We start from the raw sequence: 24,843 nt of genomic DNA on the forward strand, positions 1-24,843 counted from the left end.
ATTGGTACTTAAATTTTAATGTTGTCTCCCTAGCAAATTATGTATTCCTTGAGGGTGGTGGGTACCATATGTTTATTTCTTAGAAATCATATAGAGACATTATCTAGCTCAGCTCTGTGTGATGATAGTAGCTCAGAAAATGTTTCCTAAAAGAACATATGAAATAAAGCTAAAATTCAGGGTGTAGTATAGAGGAAAATGGTATGGGGAAAAATTTGTAGTTAAAAGGTTTTCTAAATTTTTGAGTTCAGTGTTTAAATATTTTTTTTTAAGGATTTATTTATGCATGCAAGAGCTGGGATGCAGGTCAGAGATGTGGGGGGATGAGAGGTTTCACCAGAGACAAAAGTGAGGAGCAGAATAGACAGATGTACTAAAATACACTGCGGAGGGGAGCAGCGGGCAAGTCAGGAGAGGTCTGCTGCCCCATGTGGGTCACCTCACTTGCCGGGGATCGAACTCGTGCTGCAGTGGCTGCAGATAACTTCATAGTGCTGCATCTTAACCCCTTGCGCCACAAGGAGGGCGCCATTTTTTATAGCTGCTTAGATGTTGACATGTGATATATGCAATATAAGTGTTCTGTCCGCTTTCCCACCCAGAAAATAATTATACATTGTCTATCATTAACTGTTTTAAATACTTAGCTGTTTTAATTATACATGTAATAGATAAATATTCAAATGAAAAGTAAAATGATATTAAAGTGTCCTCTTGACCTCTTTCCATCCTTTTACAGGTATAACAGCCATCAGTTTTGTGTTTATATCTTTCCAGACCTTTCCTTTGCATTTATATGTGTTGAAAATGAGACTCTTGTGGTCATGATTAACTTGTAGATTGGTGGGATCTTAGACACCACCTATTCTTTCCTCTCCACCCCCTTCCCCATTTTAGAAGTAAGGGGAAAAATTGAAATGCTTAAGTGGCTTGTGCAAATTATTACAGCTGGTTAGTGACAACCAGGACTACAAACTAGGTCTTTGGACTCAAGCAGTATTCATCCTACTAGAGCAAATGATATTCTTAAGAAAGTACAAATTGTTGGGAGGAACAAAATTAGTTCCTTAGTTGCATAATTTTTCCTCTAAAGGTTTTTCTTTGATGTTCTTGACTCAAAATCCAACTTTCTGGTATTTAAAATAAAATCAAGATGAAAATTAATAGATGGAACACCTTAAAGCATAATACAGTTGACTTTGTAATTAGCACAGTTGAAAGTGATGAGAAGATCCTCTAATTTTCTCTGTGCCTGCAGGAAGGTGGGAGTCAATCATTTTGACAAGTCTCCTGAAAGGAACAGCTAGCTGGAGCTGAAACCTTTTCCCGTTTGGTCTCGTGGCAAAGGCAAAGATCACGCCAACAGCTCTACACAGTATGAAAGCTATTTCTTTATCTTGTATTCTGTTTTTTTTGAATTTCAAAAGTAATACAAACCTGTATGTCAGTTTTTTAAAAAGTATAGGAAAATCCAAATATTTTACATAAATATGTTTACTTTGTATGTTTGTATGTTATTCCATGATTATATATACAGATCTACCTTACTGTGTTTTTAAATGGGTGTAAAGCATTCTTGTAGCATGACTGTACCATGATTTTACTGAACAGTTCTGGTGATGAATATTTAGGTTTCCTCAAATATTTGGCTATTTTGAATAATGCTGCTTTGAACATCCTTATAAATATATCCATGTCCATTTATATAGGAGGTACTTCTGCAGGATAAGTTTTCCAGCAGTGATATTACTGGGTCAAAGGATATCCTAAATTACTCTCCACAAAATATTGTGCTAACTCTCTGAGGGTGCTTGTTTCTGACATCTTTCATGACCCAGATTATCATGTCATCTTAATTTTTACCATTTTGATAGGGGAGAAAAAGTATCTTTCTAGTATGTGTTTTCATGATTTTGGTAATGTTCGGTATCTTAAAATTTTTTTTTGTGTTTAAAGTCACAGTGCAAAGAATGTTGGGATACGGCCACTATAGAGCAAATAGGAATTGGTAGAGCGGTACTTCCTGTTTCTTAGTGAAACTCTCTTATTTCTGTAGATATGACGTGTTCACTAGTGCCCTCTGAACAATCTCCTGGTACTTCTCTCTTGCCTAAAGACAGTGCCCCATTTTCTTGGGGTTCCTTGGATGATGATGGATTGGATGACTCCTTGCTGGAGCTGTCTGATGGAGAAGATGATGATGGCCATATCAGTCTCACAGAGGAAGAGATTCAGGAACTCCTAAAGGATGATGATCTAGCAAATGAACATTATTCTTGGGGAGGAGGGTTGTGTAAAGATGACAACAGGCATATTGGGAAGGGAGGGAGAGGGAATCAAATTCTACTTGATACTCCCCAAGAGAAAAACTCACTGTACAGCACAGGACCAGTAGATCAGACCCCTGGTCTCTTCAAACTACCTCAACTAACTTCCTCAGTTGGTCATGGACCAATTCCTACTAAACCATTAAACAGACACTTTGCACTAGAAAAGAATCTTATAAAAGTAACAGTTGTTGCACCATTTGATCCAACAGTTTGTGATGCTGTGCTTGATAAAGACAAGACTGATTCATCCAAAGATAATGAAAGGCCCTCCTCCCTTGGAGAAGAGATGAGAGAAGATGGTCTTAGCCCAAATGAGAGCAAACTTTGCACTGAATCTGAAGGGATCAGCTCCAGTAATTCTGCCAGGGACAGATCCCTGACCCCTTCTTCAAACAATAACTTTCAGCACACTGTCTCTGATAAAAATATGTCTGACAGTAAGAAACCTACACCTGTATTCTCCCAAATCTCAGACCATTCAGAGACTCCTTCTAATATGGAGTCATCCTGGAGAAATGTATCACATAAATCAAGTTGTGAAATGAGGTTTCCAGTTGTTTCCAGTTCATCAAACAGAGTAAGTATGTGTTTTCAAGGCAAGGAGAAAAATAAAATAATTTTCATTCCAAAGCACTGTAGCAGAGATTTGTGTTCAGTTTGAGGCTTGAATGCTGACTAGCAACTAGCACTGTGACCCAAGACAAAATATTTAGCCCCCTTGTTCCTTTGCAGTTCTTACCTATAAATTGTAGTTAGTAGCACTTAGGTTAATAGGGATTAATGAAATATTGTATTTACCGTAATGTACATAATAGTAACTTACCATTTATTGAATAATTGCTAAGGTGATTTTACTGTTGCTTTGGGTTTTCAGCCTAAGTTTCAGTCTTTGGTTGTCAAACTCTATTACATTCAGCACCAGCTCTGAGCCAGCCTTTGAAGAACCGAAAAATCTTAGGCAATTTACCTAACCTTTTTGACCCTTGATTCCCTACCTGTCAAATGGGTATAATAATCTCTACTACACAGAGGGTTTTTTTTCCCCCTTAAGATTATAGTCATCATCTCATTTAAAGCACCTACTGTAGTACCTTATAGCTAGGGTTCAAGGATATCCCTGTGACCTTCAAGAATATTTCCATAAATAGTGTTTTCAGTTATTTTCTTATAACTAAGGGCCATCTTTCCTTCTTCTCTGAAAAAAAAGCAGGATGTTCTTGATAAGGATTCTGGGAAGCTGAAAGTCCACGAGAGAAGACTAGGCAAAGTCATTCCTGTTCTGCAAGCCAAAACAAGGTAATAGTGTAATAAAGTACTTTGGTTTCTCTTGGTTCTCTTACAGTTTCTTCCCCTGCCTCAGTTTCCTCTTAGCGTGTAGGGGAAAAAACCTACATCAAAGTAAACATATTTGAATTTTAGAGGCCACCAATAACTAGCTGTGTGTCCTTGCGGAAGTCAGTCTCTGTTTCTTTGTCAATTAAATGAGGCTGATGTCTTCTCTGCTGCCATATAGGGTTGTTTTGAAGAAGAATAAATACATTAGTGAAAGCACTGTGTAAGTATTAAGGTTTCTTTTTCTCTGTATGGGGAAATCTAGTCATAGATATGATAAGTTAGAATAATTTTTAAAAACATGTTAAAATATAACTCGAAAATCGATTTTTCATCTCTCACAACTTGCTTACAACTGTTCTTAGGGAAAATGCTAGTAGAGACTGCAGATTTGGGTCATCTTCATTCTGCTCGCTTGTTGCCAGGAGATGGCAGTGTCTCTACATGGACTTTTTCAATTAACAAAGCTGTATTTTAGGTTGAGTCAGATGGACTTTACAATGAGATTCTTAAAGATTTGATTACACAGATAATCTGCTTTAAAAAAATTACAAAGAAGGCTAAAGTCCCCTTTGACTACCACTCTTAATCCCAGTTTTCTGGGGTTTTTTGTTTTGTTTGCATAATCAAAGAAACTGTGAATTGCATATAATGGAAATTATACTAAAGAACACAAGTCACTTTACATCGAATGGTAATGAAGTAATGATCTTAGTATTCTCAGTGGTTCCTCAGTACAGTATAATCAGCGTGAACAAGGGCCAGAAATTGTTCTTGCCAAGGTCACAAATGTTCCAGTTGCTAGATCCAGCTGGTTCTTAGTCTTTATCACATTCAGTTTTTCTGTGGCTCTGAAATTATTTCCTCGCCAACCTTGAATTATAACCTTGAAGCATTCGACAAAGACTCTCGGTAGTCTTTACTATGCCTTATTAACAGGAGGTTGTATCTATTCCTTTCTCTGTCAACTCCATACTTGATTTCAGTTTCATACTAAGTGAAACTATCTTGTGTCACTGGATCTTAAAATATTGCTTCTGAAATTTAGTACTAACTGATGAGCATTATATGACTTCTCCCTACAAAGCACTGTACTCATGGTTCTAATGGATTGTTTTTCCTTATTCTGATTTGCTTTGTTCAAGGACTAATGTACTGCCAGAGTTTTCACAATCAAATCTGGAACAGCAGAAGGAAATTTACCTAAGGAGTGTCATTGCTCATATAGAAGGCCCAGAGGACTCTAATCAAGGTAACATGGTAACCAAAGAATGGCATGTAAAAGATGGAATGGAACTTTTTTTTCCTTAGTGTCATTAGCCTAAAGTAGGAGATTATATTGTGTTTTCTTAGACTGATGAAAAAGAAAACTTCCTTACACAACGATTTTCATAGCAAGAGATTCCCAAGAGTAGTTTGACTAGTCAGCATTAAAGAATGGGTCTAAGGACACTCCTAATGGTACATGAAGAGACTTCCCCTTGTTTGAGGATTGTAAACACACCTGTACTTTTCAGCTAGGGAGTTTTGTCTAAAAAATGAAGTGGATGACCTGGTGCTTCTCAGTAATAATTGTTTTTTCTTTATTTAGAATTATCTCCCTTATTGCCGTCAACATTTAAATGTAAAAAGGGGCAGCATTTGAGCTCTGGGCTGCGAATCTGCTGGTTCGATCCCCGGCCACAGACCTCTCCTGCCGCGCCCCGCTGCTCCCCTCAGCAGCGTACTTTGTCAGTCTGCCTGTTCTGCTTTGGCTCTGGTGAATTCTTTCACCCTCCTGTGCTTCTAGCTGTACCCAGTGCTTGTATAAATAAATAAATAAGTAAAAAAAAAAAAAAAGGTAAAAAGAAGGCATTTCAAATATACTTTTGCATCTTGGTTTCTGAATAAAGTCCATGAAAAGCTTCGATTGCCTTCCAGATCTTCAAGCTGAGTTCTTCCTAGTCATTAAAAGTTATTGTAAACCAAAATGGCTAAATCTTTCTCTGCCCTCAAGAGACTATAGTTGTTAACATTCATTCTGAACTATTAGCTGATGGAAAACTAAAGAAAAACTTGTGAACAGCAACTGAAGGTACAGAAGATAGAGCACCACTGATAAAAGAATTCCTTCTCATAAAGATCGCGTCTATATTCTGTCATCTTTAGATTCTTTCTCTCATCAAACCTTACTCAAGTGCTTTCAGTGGTGCTAGGTTTGAAGATTAGTGATTGGAAACGTAAGGAGGAGTAGGGTAAGTTCTTAGCACTCTTGGAATTGATATTCTGGAGAAGTAAAAGATAATTACACTGCAGTATTGATCAGTGTTCTAACAGAATTATATATAAAGTGCAGTACGAAGGAGCCCTTCTGTTTGTGTTTGGGGATAATGGAAGATGTGAAAGAAGGATGCCCTAGGTAAGCTCCACAGAAAAGACAATTAGTTCATTTATTCTCAGATCTATTATAAATCATGATAGGGTTTTAGTAGAAGTTTAGACCAAAGATTGGAGGAGATGCAACCTTTCTTTGATAGACCTTGAATTATTTCGTAGTTTTTTTTTACTTGTTTTTTTTTTTTTTTTTAAATTTCAGATCTTTTTTTTTCTTTTTAAGATTTTATTATTTATTTATACAAGAACTGGGGTACAGGTCAGAGGTGCGGGAGGGTGAGAGAATTCACCAGAGACAGTGGAGAGCAGAACAGGCAGACAGACTGAAGACACTGCTGAGGGGAGCAATGGAGAGGCAGGAGAGGTCTGCCACGCCATGTGGGTTTCTCCCTGACTGGCTGGGAATCGAACCCACGCTGCAGAAGCTGTGGACAGCTTCACAGCGCAGCACTCAACCCGCTGCGCCTACGGGGAGGCCCTTGTTTTTATAAGGCTATGAGTGAAGGGTTTAGAACTCTGAGACATTAGCCAGAAGAATTTATTATTCCAGGTACTTTTATGTATTTTATTTTTTAAAAGATTTATTTATTTATGCATACAAGAGCTGGGGTATGTGCCAGAGGTTCGGGGGGTGGGGCGAGAGGATTCACCAGAGACAGAGTGGGGAACAGAACAGGCAGATTGACTGACATACACTGCTGAGAGGAGCAGCGGGCAAGACAGGAGAGGTCTATGGTGCCATGTATGTTGCTCCCTGACTGGCTAGGGATCGAATTCATGCTGCAGAGGCAGAGGACTGCTTCATAGTGCGGTACTTAACCCCTTGCACCACCAGGGAGGCCCCAGGTCCTTTTATTATTTAATTAATCATTTTATTAAGGAAACAAATACTAGTAGTACTGATTGCTCGGCCTTCTGCCTATAAGATCTCTTTGCTTGAACTATTTTTTTTTAATTTTTTTTTAAAGATTTATTTATGCATATAAGAGCTGGGGTACAGGCCAGAGGTGCGGGAGGTAGAGGGTGGTGAGAGGATTCAGAGACAGAGTAGGGAACAGAACAGGCCAGAGACAGAGTAGGGAACAGAACAGGTGGATCCACTGAAATACACTGCTGAGGGGAGCAGTGGGCAAGACAGGAGAGGTCTTCTGTGCCATGTGGGTCAGCTCCCTGGCCAGGGATCGAACTCGTGCTGCCATGGCTATGGCTAGCTTCATAGTGCGGACACTCAACCCCTTGCACCACCAGGGAGGCATCTGATGGATCTTGACACCTGTCATTGGTGGGACAGATTAAAAGAACTCTGTCGGGCCTCCCTGTTGGTGCAGGTGTATGAGTGCAGCGCTGTGAGGCTGTCCGCAGCCTCTGCAGTGCTGGTTCGATCCCCGCCGGCCGCGGAGATGCCCACATGGTGCGCAGACCTCTCCTGTCTTACCTGCTGCTCCCCTCAGCATTGTGTTTCTGTCAGTCTGCCTGTTCTGTTCCCTGCTCTGTCTCCGGTGAATCCTCTCACCCTCCCGTGCATCTGGCCTGTACCCTGGTTCTTGTATGAATAAAAATAAATTAAAAAATAAATAAAAAATAGGGCCTCTTTGGTGGCGCAGGGGGTTAAGCACTGCACTATGAGGCAATACACAGCCTTTGCGGCACAAGGTCGATCCCCAACTGACCAGGGAGAAACCCACCTGGCACAGCAGACCTCTCCTGTCTCGCCCGCTGCTCCCCTCAGCAGTGTATTTCACTCAGTCTGCCTGTTCTGTTCTCCGCTCTGTCTCTGGTGGGTCCTCTCAACCCCCGCATCTCTGGCCTGTACCCCAGCTCTTGTATGTGTGAATAAATAAATCTTTAAAAAAAAATAAATAAAAGAACTGTCTGTATTCAACCTCTGTGGAAGAGACTTGATCATTGCTTTTCTTTTTCAAAGATTTATTTATTTAGGGCCTCCCTGGTGGCGAAAGAGGTTAAGATGCAACCTATGAAGCTGTCTGCAGCCGCTGCAGCACAAGTTCAATCCCTTGCCAGGGAGCTCCCCACATGGTGCAGCAGACCTCTCCTGACTTGCCCTGTGCTCCCCTCAGCAGTATATTTCAGTCAATCTGGCTGTTCTGTTCCCCATTCTGTCTCTGATGAATCCTCTCACCCCTCCCCACACTTTGGCCTATACCCCGGCTCTTGTATGCATAGATAAATAAATCTTTTAAAAAAAAATTTCTTCTGTATATCCACAGTGGCTGCGGACAGCTCTTTAAAAAAAAAAAAAAAGATTTATTTATGCATAAATAAATAAAGAGCCAGGGTGCAGGCCAGAGATGTGGGAGGTGAGAGGATTCACCAGAGACAGAGTGGGGAACAGAACAGGCAGATTGACTGAAATACTCTGCTGAGGGGAGCAGCAGGTGAGTCAGGAGAGGTCTGCTGTGCCCTGTGGGTCATCTCCCTGCGTGGGGATCGCACTCATACTACAGTGGCTGTGGATTGCTTCATTGTGCTGTATCTCAAACCCTTGCGCCACCAGGGAGTCCCCAGTCATTGCTTTTCTTTACCCCCATGAGGTAATGTCCTTTTTTATATAAATTTTTTTAAAAGATTTATTTTACTTATTTATGCATACAAGAGCTGGGGTGTAGGCCAGAGGTGCAGGGGGTGAGAGGATTCACCAGAGACAGAGTGGGAGCAGAACAGGTGGATCTACTGAGCTACACTGCTGAGGGGAGCAGTGGGCAAGACAGATCTGCTGCACCATGTGGGTAGCTCCCTGGCTGGGATCGAACTCCTGCAGCAGTGGCTGTGGACAGCTTCATAGTGCTGAGACTTAACCCCTTGCACCACCAGGGAGGCCCAAAATACAGAGACTTTATATGCTATATTCAGTCATGCTCTTCATCTCTGTATATGAATTACAGAATATACAAAAAGCAAAAAGCATAGTGTCTTCTATCCTTCTGTGATGTTTAATACTATTTCAACTTGAAAATTATAACTCTTTAGGTTCTTTATGAGACACAGAAAAAATTAGTAGGGAGCATATTCACTTGTAGTTCAAGGCATTTCAGTTTAAATTCTCTTCATTGGGTTGTCATCTTTCACATTATCAATAATGTGTATATTATTGAAACTGAGTATAATAGTAATCATTCTTTAGCTCCATTATTCTAATATAGATGTAATCTCTTTTTCAGTTTAGTGTCACATGGGTATTTATTAGCATTTACAAAGAAATACCAACCACTTCCTTCCTGGAATCCCAGCTAATGGAAAACTTTCTGTGGAGGTAGTTCTAAGAGTAGGAGAAGGACCATTAAGATCTTCTCTTTAATAAATAAATCTCTTCTGTATATCTTTGCCAGGTGACTATTCAGCCTTTGCTTAGAGTTCTAATAATGCAAAACTCATTATTCATTACCTGATGAAGCAGAACATTCATTGTTTAGAAAATTCTTATTGTTAGAAACTTACTCTTTACTTTGAACCAGACTCTGCTGCCCTATAATTTCAAATGGTAGTTCCTAGTTCTGCCCTTTCGGATCACATTTCCATTCACAATACATATTTTAAGGACCTTTCCATGTTAAATATCTCATTAAGATTTTTAATCTTTAAAAGTATTACATAATTTTTATTCCAGCTTGAATAATTAGGTTGTGTCCATTTTCATTAGCAATACTGCAGTGAAGAACATTCTGGTCAATAAATGTTTCTGTACAACTCTTATTTCTATAGGATGAATGCCTAGAAGTGGAATTGCTGGGTAAAGTATATAAATATTTTTAAAACTTTCGTTACATGTTACCAGATTGTCCTGCCTCCAAAAATTGTTAATTTTTGTCACCAAGTTGATAGGTGCATTTTAACATACTCTGTTTTAGTAATTTGATTAAATACTTTCTGTATGTTTACTGGCAATTTATATTTAATCATAACTTAAAATCATCTGATACCTAGTCCATATTCCAGTTTCCCCAGGTTCAAAAATGTCCTGTAAATTTGTTCAAACAGGATCTAATTAGTTTTGTGTTTAGTTGTTGTGTCCTTAGTCCCTCTTAATCTAGATGACTTGTTTTATAGATTGTTTCACTTGCTGCACTCTGTCCAGTTGTTTCTTCTGTTGTGTCTTTTAACTTGTTCTTCCATCCCTTTATTTTCTGTAAACTGGAAGATGGCTTTAGAGGAGGGATTAGATTCAGATGAAGGATTTTTTTGGCTGGAACAATTCATAGGTACTGTTGTATATTCATCCTGTATCAAATTAGGAGGCATTGTCTAATGATAGGTTGTTGTAATAGTGGTGTTAAGTTTGATCATGTTGTTAAATTGTTAGCTGCCACATTCTTCCATAAGGTTCATTTCCTGCTTTGCAATTAGTAAATTATCTGTGGTAATCCTGTGACTTTGGTAATTTAGGAATATCCTCTTCCACAACAGTGTTCACCTAATGGTTTTTGAGCATTCACTGATGATCCTTGCCTGAATTTGCATCAAGTTGTGTAGAAAGAGTTCATTTTCTAAATACATTATTTCTTCTACAATTATTAGCTAACATTATTCTGTATTTTTTAAAGATTTGTTTATTTATGCATACAAGAACTGGGGTGCAGGCCAGAGAGGTGCGGGAAGTGAGAGGATTCACTGAGTGGGGAGCAGAACAGGCAGATCTACTGAAATACACTGCTGAAGTGGAGCAGCGGGTGAGTCAGGAGAGGTCTGCTGCGCCATGTGGGTTGCTCCCTGGCCAACCGGGGATCGAAGTCGTGCTGCAGTGGCTGGTGATAGCTTGATAGTGCTGTCTTTAACCCCTGCACCACCAGGAAGGCCCTCTGTTCTGTATTTTTAAAATATCACTATTACCTCATGGATTTTTTTTTTTAAGATTGATTTATGCATACAAGAGCTGGGGTACAGGCGAGAAGTGTGCGGGGTGAAAGGATTCACTAGAGACAGAGTGGGGAACAGAATAGGCAGATTGACCGAAGTAAACTGCTGAGGGGAGCAGCGGGCGAGTCAGGAGAGGTCTGCTGTGCCATGTGAGTTGTTCCCTCTCCTGCCGGGGATCGAACTCGTGCTGCAGAGGCTGTGGACAGCCTCATAGGTTGCGTCTTCACCCCTTGTGCCACCAGGGAGGCCCTCCTCATGGATTTTTAAAAATCGTTGTGTTAAAATCATTATTCTTTTTCATACTCAAATTTGCCACAAATTTGACCAATGGAGAACTCTGTCAAATGGGCTCCTGTGTCTTTTGATGTGAACGCATTCATCTTTTTTTTTAAAGATTTATTTTATTCATGCATGCTAGAGCAGGGGTGTAGGCCACAGGTGCAGTGGGGGCACGGAAGGGACTGTGAGAGGATTCACCAGAGCAGGGAGCAGAATGGGTAGATTGACTGAAAAACACTGCTGAGGGGAGCAACGGGTGAGCCAGGAACTGTCTGCTGTGCCATGTGGATCAGCGGGCTGGGGATTGAACTCATGCTGTAGTGGCTGCAGATAACTTCATAGTGCTGAGACTTAACCCCTTGTGTCACCAGGGAGGCCCCTGCTCCTCTTTTTTTTTTTTTAAGATTTATTTATGCAGGGCCTCCCCGGTGGCGCAGCGGTGGGGCGCTGGGTTGTGAAGCTGCCCGCAGCCTCTGCAGCGCTGGTTCAATTCCCAGCTGCTCCCCAGCCACTGGAGGAGGGTCCCACACGGTGCGCAGACCTCTCCTGCCGCCTGCTGCTCCCCTCAGCAGTGTACTTCGGTCCTTCTGCCTACTCTGGCTCTGGTGAATTCTCTCACCCTCCCGCGCTTCTGACTGTACCCAGTGCTTGTATAAATAAATAAATAAATCTTAAAAAAAAAAAAAGATTTATTTATGCATAAGAGAACTAGGGTACAGGTCAGAGGTGCGGGGTGTGAGAGGTCTGCCGTGCCATATGGTTTTCTCCCTCGCTGGCCAGGAATTGAACCCGTGCTGCAGAGGCTGCAGACAGCCTCACAGCACAGTGCTCAACCCACTGCGCCACCAGGGAGGCCCGCCTTTTGACTATTATGAATAGTGCTGCTTACGTACATGGGTATATGCATTTCTTTAAGACCCTGCTTTCAGTTCTTTTTTTTGTTTTGTTTTTGTTTTATATATATTTTACATTGTTCCTCCTTTTTGTACAGTGCATGGTTTCTCTTTTCAGGTGTAGTCCCCGCAAAATTCCCATCACCAAGTCACCCGTGCACCATCACCAGTAGTCCCTTGTGTAAGAACACATTCCCTCCCCTTTCAGTTCATGTTGATATACACCCAGAGGTGGATTGCTAAATCATATGGTAGGTCTATTTTTTAATTTTTTGAGGAACATCTATACTGCTCTAGAGTGATTGCACTTTACAATCCTACCAACAGTTCCACTTTCTCTATATCCTTGCCAACTGTTGAACTTTATAGGGTTTTTTTGTAGTAGCCTTTGTAATGGTTGTTAGTTCTCACTATTTATTGTACTACAACTACGTAAATATCGTTCACTGCCAAGCCAAGTACTGTACTGTAGTATACTGTGGTTTCATTTTCTTTCTTGAATTCATTGTCTGGAGTTAATTATCTCATTTTTTTAAAACCTCAAATAAATTTTTCCTTAATTTTTTGCATATGCAACTTATATCCTCACCAGTGTTCCCCCGTCCCTCTGAAAATGCTCAAATGTACCCAATATTCTTATCAATTCCTTTAAATATTTTTCTTGAGACTTTCTTCCTAGAACCTTCTGTTCATCTGTGCCAGTGTGCACTGCTTGTTCTCTAGCCCTGCTACAGAACCGTCATCCTACAGTTTCCCTTTGTTGCCATTCTGGGTTAAATCTTATTTTCTGGATCCCATTTCTTCCTCATTCTTGATCTTTTGTTTTAGGGAAGCACATTCTCTGAAAATTTTCTGAGTCCATAGGGGATAAGTTGAGGGGGTCTTTCTTTCTTCATCTGAAAATATCTTTTCTGTTTTCATACTTGACTGATAGTTTGGTATAGAATTCTAAATTAGATTATTTTTCCTCAGAACTTTGAAGACATACATCCAGTGTTGCTATTTAAGTCTTTTGTTTAATTTTTACTCCTTGGTATGTGAACTGTCTTTTTCTCTCTGGAAGTTCTTAGAATCTTCTCTTTATCCATTGTATTATGAAATTTTGTACTAATTATTGAAATGTCTTGGTGCAGGTGTTTTTCCCCTTCTTTGTTACTACTAGGTACCTAGAGGGCCTTTTAATCTCTATTCTGAGAATTTGCTAAATTTCTTTTATTTCCTCATATACTCTCTTTTTATTTATTTTTTTTTAAAGATTTATGTATTTATGCATACAAGAACTAGGGTGTAAGCCAGAGGTGTGGAGGGCTGAGAGGATTCACCAGAGAGAGTGGGGAGTAGAACAGGAGGATTTACTGAAATACACTGCTGAAGGGAGAAGGAGGCAAGGCAGGAGAGGTCTGCTGCACCGTGTGGATTGCTTCCTGGCCGGCTGGGGATCGAACTCATGCTGCAGTGACTGGAGATAGCTTGATAGCACTGTCTTTAACTGTTGCGCCACCAGGGAGGCCCTATACTCTCTTTTAAAGAAGAGTTAGATATTAAGCCTCCAAGGATTTATTTTTTTTTAAAGATTTATTTATTTATTTATGCAAGCACTGGGTACAGTCAGAAGCATGGGAGGGCAAGAGAATTCACCAGAGCCAGAGCAGGGAGCGGAGCAGGCAGAAGGACCAAAGTACACTGCTGAGGGGAGCAGCGGGCGGCAGGAGAGGTCTGCGCGCCATGCGGGACCTTCCTCCGGTGGCCGGGGAACAGCCAGGGATCAAACTGGCGCTGCAGAGACTGTGGGCAGCTTCACAACCCAGCGCTCAACTGCTGCGCCACCAGGGAGGCCCTGATTTTTTTTAAAGATTTTATTTATTTATGCATACAATGACTGGGGTATAGGCCAGAGGTGTGGGATGTGAGAGGATTCACTAGAGAGAGAGGGGAACAGAATAGATGGATCCACTGAAATACACTACTGAGGGGAGCAGCGGGTAAGGCAGGAGAGGTCTGCGCCATGTGGGTTAACTCCCTGGGCAGGGATAGAACTCATGCCACAGTGGCTGCTGATAGCTTGATAGTGCTGAGACTTTAACTCCTATACCACCAGGGAGACCCAATATTTTCTATCCTTTTATTGATTTTTCACATTCACATTTATGATTTTTAAGACTTCTTTCCTGTTTTGTTCCCTTTTCATTTCATATTGTTCTTTTTGAATTAACTTATCTCAAAACATTTTTTCTTATTTAAGTTACAATTGAAGTACAATAAATTGCATACTTTTAAAATGTATAGTTGGGGCCTCCCTGGTGGCGCAGTGGTTGAGCGCTGGGTTGCGAAGCTGCCCACAGCCTCTGCAGCGCCAGTTCGATCCCCGGCTGTTCCCCAGCCACAGGAGGAGGGTCCCACACGGCGCGCAGACTTCTGCCACCGGCTGCTCCCCTCACCACTGTACTTCGGTCCTTCTGCCTACTCTGCTCCCCGCTCTGCCTCTGGTGAATTCTCTCACCCTCCCACGCTTCTGACTGTACCCAGTGCTTGTATAAATAAATAAATAAATCTTTAAAAAATAAATAAATAAAATAAAATGTACAGTTTGTTAAGTTTTGACATGTATACATTCATGAAATTGCTGTTAAGATAAACATTATACACACCCAAAAATTTCTTTGTGCAACTTTGTAATTCTTTCTTCCTACCTTTTTTGTTTTTTTATTTTTACAAGTTTATTAAGGAAAAGAGGCGGCAGGAGAGGTCTGCGCGCCATGTGGGACCCTTGCCGGTGGCCAGGGATGGAACCGGCCCTGCAGAGGCTGCGGGCAGCTTCGCAGCCCAGCACTCAACCACTGCACCACCGGGGAGGCCCTGGCTTTCAATTTTAAAACCTTTTTAGTTGGAAAAATTACAGGCTCATAAGACATTTCTCCTCAGTTGTTACCTTTCCTTTGAGATCACAATTCTGAGCAGTCTGAAAACAGTTGTTTTGTATCTTTTGTCCAGTTATAGATGCTTACAGTGGGAGGTTACATTTCCCTACTCATGGAAGTTTGCATTCCCCTACTCTGTGACTAGAAGTAGGAGTCTCTGCTTTGATTTTTACTGAAGATGGTTATATAAATTCTGATCCTGCATTTGGCATTGTTGTTGATGACATTTGTGTATTACTTTATCTGCTGTCCAATATACCACTTCAAAAATGAGTTACATAATTCCTATTTCTATCTTTTGTTATTTTGCCTTATCTGCAAAAACAGTCAAGTGTTTTTAGTTTTGTTGACCTAAAGTGACACATTTTCATTCTTACTTATCTTACTAATTTACTAATCTATTTATAAAAGTAGTAGCCTAGGGCCTCCCCGGTGGCGCAGCGGTTGAGTGCTGGGTTGCAAAACTGCCCGCAGCCTCTGCAATGCCAGTTCGATCCCCTGCTGCTCCCCAGCCACTGGAGGAGGGTCCCACATGGCACACAGACCTCTCCTGCCTCCCGCTGCTCCCCTCAGCAGTGTACTTCAGGCCTTCTGCCTGCTCTGCTCCCCACTCTGGCTCTGGTGAATTTGCTCACCCTCCCGCGCTTCTGACTGTACCCAGTGCTTGTATAAATAAATAAATAAATCTTTAAAAAAATAAAAAATAAAAAAATAAAAGTAGTAGCCTACATCTCTAACACCTTTTCCCCCCTTTCTTGGAAAGGTTTTTATAGTTACATGGGATAAAGACACTGTGATTTCCTTTAACGTAACTGAGTTTAAGGACTTGTAGGAAAAGATGAAAATTAGATGTCCAACAACATAGCCAGGACTTTTATTAAAAGAATGAGCCTTAGGGGTCCTCCCTGGTGGTGCAACCAGTTAAGATGCAACCTATGGAACTGTATGCAGCCTCTGCAGCATGAGTTTTATCCCCGGCTGGCCATGGAACAACCCACACGGCGCAGCAGACCTCTCCTGACTCGCCCTCTGCTCCCCTCAGCAGTGTACTTTGGTCAATCTGCCTGTTCTGTTCCCCACTCTGTCTCTGGTGAATCCTCTCACCCCCCACACCTCTCGCCTATACCCCAGCTCTTGTATGCATAAGTAAATATTTAAAAAAAAAAAAAAAAAGAATGAACCATAGAGCCAGACCCCACACCCAACTGGAAAAGGGTGCCTTTGTTCCCTCTTCAGGTTTTCCCTGCTGATTTCAAGTGATTCTACTACTTATAATATTATATCTCCATGGCTAGCGCTTCTGCTGCGCTCTGTTTGCTCTCTCAAGTGTCTCTCCTCTCCTAGAGTCCTGTTGTATGCTCTTCTCTCACTTCTTCTTATTACATTCCAAAGGAGAATATCTGATTGACTCAGTGATCATTGGTGCCAGTTTACCTCTTAGCCATTGAAGAGATTCTGTGTTCTTGGGTCACCTGCCACACTTGATTGAGTAGGGGCATATGATATAAACATATGGTGACCTATGAAACCTGTCAGAACAGCAATTGGCATAGCAAGCATTATTCATTCCTCTTCTTTTTTTTTTTTTTTTTTTTTTTTAATAGAGGCATTTTTTTTTTTTTATTTATTTGTTTGTTTGTTTTGTTTATACAAGCACTGGGTACAATGAGAAGCGCAGGAGGGTGAGAGAATTCACCAGAGCCAAAGCGGGGAGCAGAGCAGGCAGAAGGACCGAAGGACACTGCTGAGGGGAGCAGCGGGCGGCAGGAGAGGTCTGCGCGCCATGTGGGACCCTCCTCCAGTGGCCGGGGAGCAGCCGGGGATCGAACCGGCGCTGCAGAGGCTGCGGGCAGCTTCGCAACCCAGCGCTCAACCACTGCGCCACCGGGGAGGCCCTCATTCCTCTTCTTTTATAACAGTTGATTCACTTTTATGAAGGACAGTCATTAGAGTGGATTTTCCCCAAAACCAGTCAGCTACAGACCTATACATTAAGGTTTAGGTGAATTACTGATATCATTCCTGAAATGTGGAGGGTTTTATCTTCCTAATTTCATTCTTAGATAAATTTCATTCTTAGCCATAAAACAAAGGACAGTCTTCACCACCTTTAAGCTACAACTTAAAATAAAACCAGGATACTGATTGTTGGTCCAAGAAAATCCATCTGTTAGAGACTATGAAGGGAAGAGAAAATTAAAATGTTTCCATTCTTGTTAGCATGTCTAAATTTGGAGGAAGAAGAGATTGAAGCTATGAGCTGAAATAAGGTTTTTGGATTATTGGCCCCACATGGCGTTTGAATCCTGACTTTCTGATTTTCTAGGTGATAAATGAGTATCTTTTCTAAGCTTCAGTTTATTCACAGATAAAATCGAGATTATGATATTTGCCTTGTTGGTTAAGATTAAAAGATAGGGGGCCTCCCCGGTGGCGCAGCGGTTGAGCGCTGGGTTGCGAAGCTGCCTGCAGCCTCTGCAGCGCCGGTTCGAACCCCCGGCTGCTCCCCGGCCACCGGAGGAGGGTCCCACATGGTGCGCAGACCTCTCCTGCCGCCCGCTGCTCTCCTCAGCAGTGTACTTCGGTCCTTCTGCCTGTTCTGCTCCCCGCTCTGGCTCTGGTGAATTCTCTCACCCTCCCGCGCTTCTGACTGTACCCAGTGCTTGTATAAATAAATAAATAAATCTTTAAAAAAAAAAAAAAAAAGATTAAAAGATAGGATACATTAAAGCAATTAGTAAAGTGTCTAATAAATGCTTGATAAATGCTTGATAAATGTTAGCTCCCATTATTTCTAGATTGTTAAATCTTATTAATCATATAGGTTAGTCTATCAGTAAGTTCTTGGTGCTTTGAGCTAATTAAAGCTAACTTTTTTTTTTTTAAGATTTATTTATTTATTTATACAAGCACTGGGTATAGTCAGACACGCGGGAGGGCAAGAGAATTCACCAGAGCCAGAGCGGGGAGCAGAGCAGGCAGAAGGACCGAAGTACACTGCTGAGGGGAGCAGCGGGCGGCAGGAGAGGTCTGCACGCCATGCGGGACCCTCCTCCAGTGGCCAGGGAGCAGCCGGGGATCAAACCGGCGCCGCAGAGGCTGCGGGCAGCTTTGCAACCCAGCACTCAACCGCTGCGCCACCGGGGAGGCCCATAAAGCTAACATTTCTTGTTGCATGAGCTGAGACCTAATTATTGAACCCTGTTTACTCATCACTGTGCTAGGTACCAACTGGGTATACAAAAGACAGATGCAATATGGTTTTTGCTTTCTAATCCCAATTATGAATTATCAGTTGCAGAAACATTTTTAAGGAAACTCCACCTTTCGATGGTGTTATAGTATTGTAATTCAGGTGCTATTGCTTGCTATGTGACCTTGGGCAAATTACTGAACTCTTGGCCTCAGCTTCTTCATCTCTAAAATGGGGGAAATATGTCATAGGATTGTTGTAAGAAATAAATGAGTTTAGGGCCTCCCCGGTGGCTCAGCGGTTGAGCGCTGGGTTGTGAAGCTGCCTGCAGCCTCTGCAGTGCCGGTTCGATCCCCGGCTGCTCCCCGGCCACCAGAGGAGGGTCCCACATGGCGCGCAGACCTCTCCTGCCGCCCGCTGCGCCCCTCAGCAGTGTACTTCGGTCCTTCTGCCTGCTCTGCTCCCTGCTCTGGCTCTGGTGAATTCTCTTGCCCTCCTGCGCTTCTGACTGTACCCAGTGCTTGTATAAATAAATAAATAAATCTTTAAAAATAAATAAATAAAAATAAAATGGTAATCATTTAAAAAAAAAGAAATGAGTTTAATACACGTAACGTGCTTTGAACATTCAGTAAAAATCAGTGGTGTTCTATGTAAGTTGCTACTGTTAGATTTTGACTTCTGTTGTTTTTTTTTAAGATATCTTTTTATTTATACAAGTGCTGGGGTACAGGCCAGAGTCACGGGAGGGTGAGAGGATTCACCAGAGACAGAGCGGGAAGCAGAACAGGCAGACGGACCGAAAGCACTGCTGAGGGGAGCAGCGGGTGAGACAGGAGGGTTCTGCGTCGCCATGTGGGATTCTCCCTGGCCGGTCGGGAATTGAACTGGTGCTGCGTAGGCTGCGGACAGCTTCACAGCGCTGTGCTCAACCTGCTGTGCCACCACAGAGGCCCTGACTCCTACTATTTGAATAATTGAAGCCTCCTTGAGCCAAATTGACCAGTCTCCTTTAAGTTTAAAGAGGTTTTATAGAAGGTTTGTAGTATATCTTTATTCCCCATTGGCAGTTTTATAGAATCAGGTGGTAAGAGTTTAGTGAGCTGAAGAACATAGCCTACATATATTCTTGTTCCATTTTGAGATTGGACACCAGAATTAACATATCTCATCAGCCTTACTTTGGTGACGCTCTGGCAAGAGAAATGTATCTTGAACTCTTTACAAAGCTGCTTACACTCTGCCACACCCTTCCTCCACACACACACTGAAATGTACTTGTGGGGAGGGTGGAGGAAGTAGGGTGCTAATGATATGAGGGCAGAGGAAAGGAAATTTGGATCAAAATCTTTTATTTTAGCATAATAATCCAGCAGGTAAAGGATTTTCCGATCAAAAAATGCTTCTCTTTTTAAAGGGGAAACTCATTTCTGATTTATATTTCCTTCTCAAGGAGTGCAATTAATATGTTTTCTTTCCGTACTACTGAGATTATTGAACATCTTTTCAGTATGTTTATTGATTACTTATATTACTTCTATGAATTATCTATTCATGTCCTTTACCTCTTTTGTTCAGGCTTACTTTTGTAGAGTAAGGACATTGAACCTGCCATCATATATGTTTCAAATAGAGTTTTCATTTGGTTAATTATCTTTTACCCTTGGTTGTATTTTTTAATTTTAATCACAAACTTTTTTTTTTAAGATTTAGTTATACAAAAACTGGGGTACAGGTCAGAGGCGTGGGAGGGTGAGAGGATTCAGAGACAGAGTGGGAGCAGAACAGGCAGATTTACTGAAATACACTGCTGAAGGGAGCAGCAGGCAAGACAGGAGAGGTCTGCCGAGCCATGTGGGTATCTTCCTGGCCGGCCGGGAATCGAACCTGCACTGCAGAAGCTACGGACAGCTTCACAGCACTGTGCTCAGCCCGCTGTGCCACCAGGGAGGCACCAAACTTTTTAAGATTTATTTATTTGTGTACAGGAGAATTGGGGTGTAGGCCAGAGGTGCAGTGTTGAGAGGATTCACCAGAGACAGAGTGGGGAGCAGAACAGGCAGATTTACTGAAATACACTGCTAAGGGGAGCAGCAGATGAGACATGGTCTGCTACGCTATGTGGGTTATCTCTCTGGCTACGTATCCAACTCAGGCTTCAGAGGTGATAGCCCTGAGACTTGACTCCTAGGCCACCAGGGAGGCAGGCCCCCCACACAGAAACTTTTAATGTAATGAATCTGTAAATTTTTCTGAAAAGTATTAGCTCATGATTAGAAGAAATTTCTGCTGAATACTATATATTCATGGTTTATATATATACCGATGTGTTTAGTAAAACACTTCACTATAAATGAATGATTGGTTATCACCGGGTTTGAAAAATCTTTGTAAATTAACATTAACCTGAGCTTTAGCTCAGTCCTTATGTGCAAAATTAGCACTATCAAATAGTGGCAAAGGCATGGAACTAGTTTTGAGTCTGATTTAATAAGCACTGAAGCAAGTTTACATCACTGGGCCACTTTCCCATCTCTAAAATGATGTTAATGACAAAGTCTATCTCCATATAAGATTTGTTTTAAGTAAGATAATATAAGCACCTAGCACCTTGTCGGTATATGAGAAATTACATCCAACAATTTTTCTTGTTTAGAAAAGTCCCCCAGTCTCAACTTCTCTTGTTTATTGAATATATTTTGCTGTTGTGTCTCTGAGCCTTTGTATCAGCTATTCCTCTTAGACACCCCAGCCTCCCACCTCTCTTTCCTTCACTACTATATATTCTCTAGATATCTGCTTATAGTTTACTTCTTCTGGAAGAGACTTTCTCTAACCTTCACCCTCCTGGCTCCGTGCTTGCATAACAGCCCGTATTTCTTCCGTCACTGCCCTTATCACACGAATTTTGGATTTACCTGTCTCCTATATAACTTCATTGTGAATAGGTATTAGTGTCTTGTCCACATCCATATTCTAAGGATCAGTAAAGTTCCTCACAGATTTTTGGCGCTAATGTTGAATGAATGAGTGATGACTGTCACTACTGCTTCCTCACCATCTTATGCATCATCATTATCTCATCATCATCCAAGACCAGGCTCCCCTCTCTGGCTTGGAGTTTTTGTGCTGACTGCTTGTGATTATCATAGATAGTTACTATTATGACCAGTGCCTGTTTTCTTTCCCTGAAAGAATTCTTTAACCATGATTGACATGCTTCCTAACCATTGTTCCCTCTGTATTACAGGTTCTGTGGGGGAGCGTAATGCCTTGATGGATCAAGTTTATCATCTACAGAACCAACAATGGCAACATCCTTCAGACCTCACCAAGCGGTGAGTGGGTGACTAGAAGAAGGATCAAGAGGGTAGAATTGGCTATAGGAGGAAATATATTGGGGAGTTGGTGTTATAATTGTTGTTCAATTTCAGAGGTAGAAAAAGAAATAGTAAAGTATAATGGACTAAACTGGATTGACATCCCTTTTTTTTTATTTAAATTTTATTTTTTATATTCCCCATACAATTACAACCTCCTTTTTTTTTTTTTTTTTTAAAGATTTATTTATTTATTTATACAAGCACTGGGTACAGTCAGAAGCACAGGAGGGTGAGAGAATTCACCAGAGCCAGAGCAGGGAGCAGAACAGGCAGAAGGACCAAAGTACCCTGCTGAGGGTAGCAGCGGGCGGCAGGAGAGGTCTGCACGCCATGTGGGACCTTCCTCTGGTGGCCGGGGAGCAGCCGGGGATCAAACCGGCGCTGCAGATACAACCCCCTTATTTTGACCCCAAGCCCTCCTTTCCCCGCCCCCCCATCCCTATAGAGTGTGTCTGGTTCATAGTTGTTTGTCAATTTTGATGTTTTCTTTCTTATAGTTATTCTTTTTCCTGGTCCCTTATTTAAGTTTTCTAGATTCCTGCTGTGAGTGAGACCATACGGTATTTTTCTTTTTCTTTCTGGCTTATTTTGCTGAGCATGATCCCTTCCAGCTCCATCCATGTTGCTGCAAATTGCATGTGTTTATCTTTTTGAATGCTGAGTAATATTCCATGGTGTATATGTACCACATCTTCTTGATCCAGTCATCTATTTTTGGGCATTTGGGTTGTTTCCAAAGCTTAGCTATTGTAAATAGTGCTGCTATAAACATAAGGGTGCAGGTGCTCTTTGGTATTTGACATCCCTTTTCTTACTCTAGATCTTAATACTAGCTTTGCAATTTTTTTTTTTTCTATTGTATTTTTTTTTTTTTTTTTTTAGAGGCATGCTTTATTTATTTGTTTGCTGGTCTGTTTGCTTGTTTTGTTTATACATGCAACTGGGTACAGTCAGAAGTGCGGGAGGGAGGGTGAGAGAATTCACCAGAGCCAGAGCGGGGAGCAGAGCAGGCAGAAGGACCGAAGTACACTGCTGAGGGGAGCAGCGGGCGGCAGGAGAGGTCTGCGCGCCATGTGGGACCCTCCTCCGGCGGCCAGGGAGCAGCCGGGGATCGAACCGGCGCCGCAGAGGCTGCGCGCAGCCTCGAAACCCAGCGCTCAACCGCTGCACCACCGGGGAGGCCCTAGCTTTGCAATTTTTAACTAGCTATCTGATTTTGATCAAATCACTTCTCATCTTCACATCAGTAAAATTAAGATATTGGACTAACTGATGTCAAAGACCTTTCTGGTTCTAAAATCTTCTTTATTTTTGAGAGTGTTGTTTGTAGACTTATTCAGTTATTTTTATCTAGTTACTCAGAAACTTTGGATTCATCTTTGACTCTTTTTCTTTCTCACCCTATATTCAGTCTTACCTTATGTTCTGTTAGCAAATGCTATAAACTCTAAACTCCACATACAAAATATATCTAAAACCTGACCATTTCTCATCATTTTCACCTGGGTTATTGCAAGTCTCGTAAATAGTCTTCCCAGCTTCCTTGCTTTTCTAAATGTTCTCAATTCAGTGACCAAAGAGATTTCTTTTATAACAAAAGTCATATTCTCTCCTTTGCTCAAAATTTCCCAAATGCTTATTAGTAACAGCTGGAATTGAGAATGGGCTCAAATTATCTCAGAGCATTCAGTTCAGAAACCTAGCCCAGCAGGAGACTCTCAAGAAACTTTACTTTGAATCTGTGCTGTTAATTGTTCAGTCTCTAAACTTACAATGTGATACTCACATGATGACTTAGCTTCTCTGAGAATTTTATTCTAACTACTGTGTCCTGAGCAATCTTTTAAGCTGTGTCAGACCCTGAGGTCCTGCTGGAGGTACAGGTCTGTTGCAAGTGATGAAATATACATCCTGTTCAGAATGTTTCTAGAAGTAGAGAATATTTTTCCTACTTAAACATTATATTATTATGCATTTCTTAGAACATTTATGTATATGGCATATATCACCATAATACTTGTATAGAATTACATAGCTTTGGGAGTTGGAAGTAAATAATCTTTGTAATGTATCTTTCCTGTAACTAAAATAGTGTCATATTTCTAAAACTGTGAGGATCAAAATATAAAATTGATAGCTAGTTTCAAAAGTAAAGATATCCTTAAAATAGTTGTGTTGGTCTCTTTTGTATACAAATAGCCATCCCAGTTGAAACCCTCATCTTTCCTATTTTTATTTTCCCTCCTGATAGAAACTATGCCCGGTTCCGACAGGACCCTCTGCAGAGATACAGCCTGACTCAGTGGGTTGATAGGAATGAACGAAGCCACCATCGTTTCCAGCGTCTCACAGATTTCCCGTGCAGTCCTTTTGTCTCATCTCATCAGCAGTGAAGGGCTTTATCCATGGTCCTGTCCAGAGCAGCGTTTCATCATCATCTGCTGTTTTGTGCTTTGTAGATTTTGAATTTTATTTTCACAAGATTTTTATTTAAAGAACTTGTCACTTTTTGGAAAATCTCCAGTGCTGACTTGAAAATTTTTGTCCAGGGTCCGTGGGGTGTGTGTGTGTGTCTATCTGTGTCTATGTGTATGTATGTGTGTGTCTGTCTGTCTTGAAAGCCAACATTAAGCTAAAACACCCAGGCAAAAACAAGACACCACTTCTATACAGAGGTGAAGTGGATAATTCTGGTGCCCAACAGAAACCACTTTTTATTCTCCTATAAGGAAGAGATTATTAGACTGCAAACCAGTGGTAATTATTGCCAACGACTTATACATGGATGTAAGTCACTTTTAACAGCCCCTCTTATTTTTTTATTTGAATTTCTGAAAATACTGTCAGAAATTTTAAGTTGGTAATTCAGGACATTTGAAGTGGGATGGAGCAGGACAAAAATCCTGTCGAAAGGACAGATTAACAGTGCAAATCTTATGTTCTCTTTTTTGTACCTATTTAGTTGCCTTTATTTTTACCTTTTTTCATTCTACACTAAATTTATTTTCACAATAGTGTTTACAAGTCTTTCTGCATCTTAACTCTGACTGACACAAGACTACTGAGAAAGCCTTGTTGATTTGTAGTCTTGTGACTGATTGTCTTCTTTGCCTTCTTTAAGGATTTTCCTTTTCTCCCCAGTGACTACTAAACCTTCGGAGTCCACCAGAGTATTCCTGTGTCTTGTTAGACACTGATTGCCTCTTGAGAACAGCCTCCCCGCTCTCTTTATTGAAGAGCTACCTACCCAAAGTCTAGACTCTAACAGGC

General features: G+C 41.3%; 1 protein-coding gene across 3 annotated transcripts; it reads left to right on the plus strand.

Annotated features, from left to right (window-relative positions):
- Positions 1–2,058: 2,058 nt before the first annotated feature.
- On the plus strand, positions 2,059–23,966 carry S100PBP (S100P binding protein; the record flags this gene model as incomplete). Of its 3 annotated transcripts, XM_084241880.1 has the most annotated exons (6): positions 2,059–2,683; positions 2,804–2,907; positions 3,541–3,626; positions 4,808–4,914; positions 21,441–21,528; positions 23,825–23,966. In XM_084241880.1, 6 exons carry the CDS (start codon positions 2,059–2,061, stop codon positions 23,964–23,966), a joined length of 1,152 nt encoding a protein of 383 aa, XP_084098006.1. The 3 variants fall into 3 exon arrangements, with proteins under 3 accessions (XP_084098006.1, XP_084098004.1, XP_084098005.1); XM_084241878.1 differs by having other exon boundaries at positions 2,059–2,907; positions 3,538–3,626; XM_084241879.1 differs by having other exon boundaries at positions 2,059–2,907.
- Between the last annotated feature and the right edge of the window lie 877 nt (positions 23,967–24,843).

This window comes from Talpa europaea (genome assembly GCF_964194135.1).
Source record: "Talpa europaea genome assembly, chromosome: 9".
NCBI classification, from domain to species: Eukaryota; Metazoa; Chordata; class Mammalia; order Eulipotyphla; family Talpidae; genus Talpa; species Talpa europaea.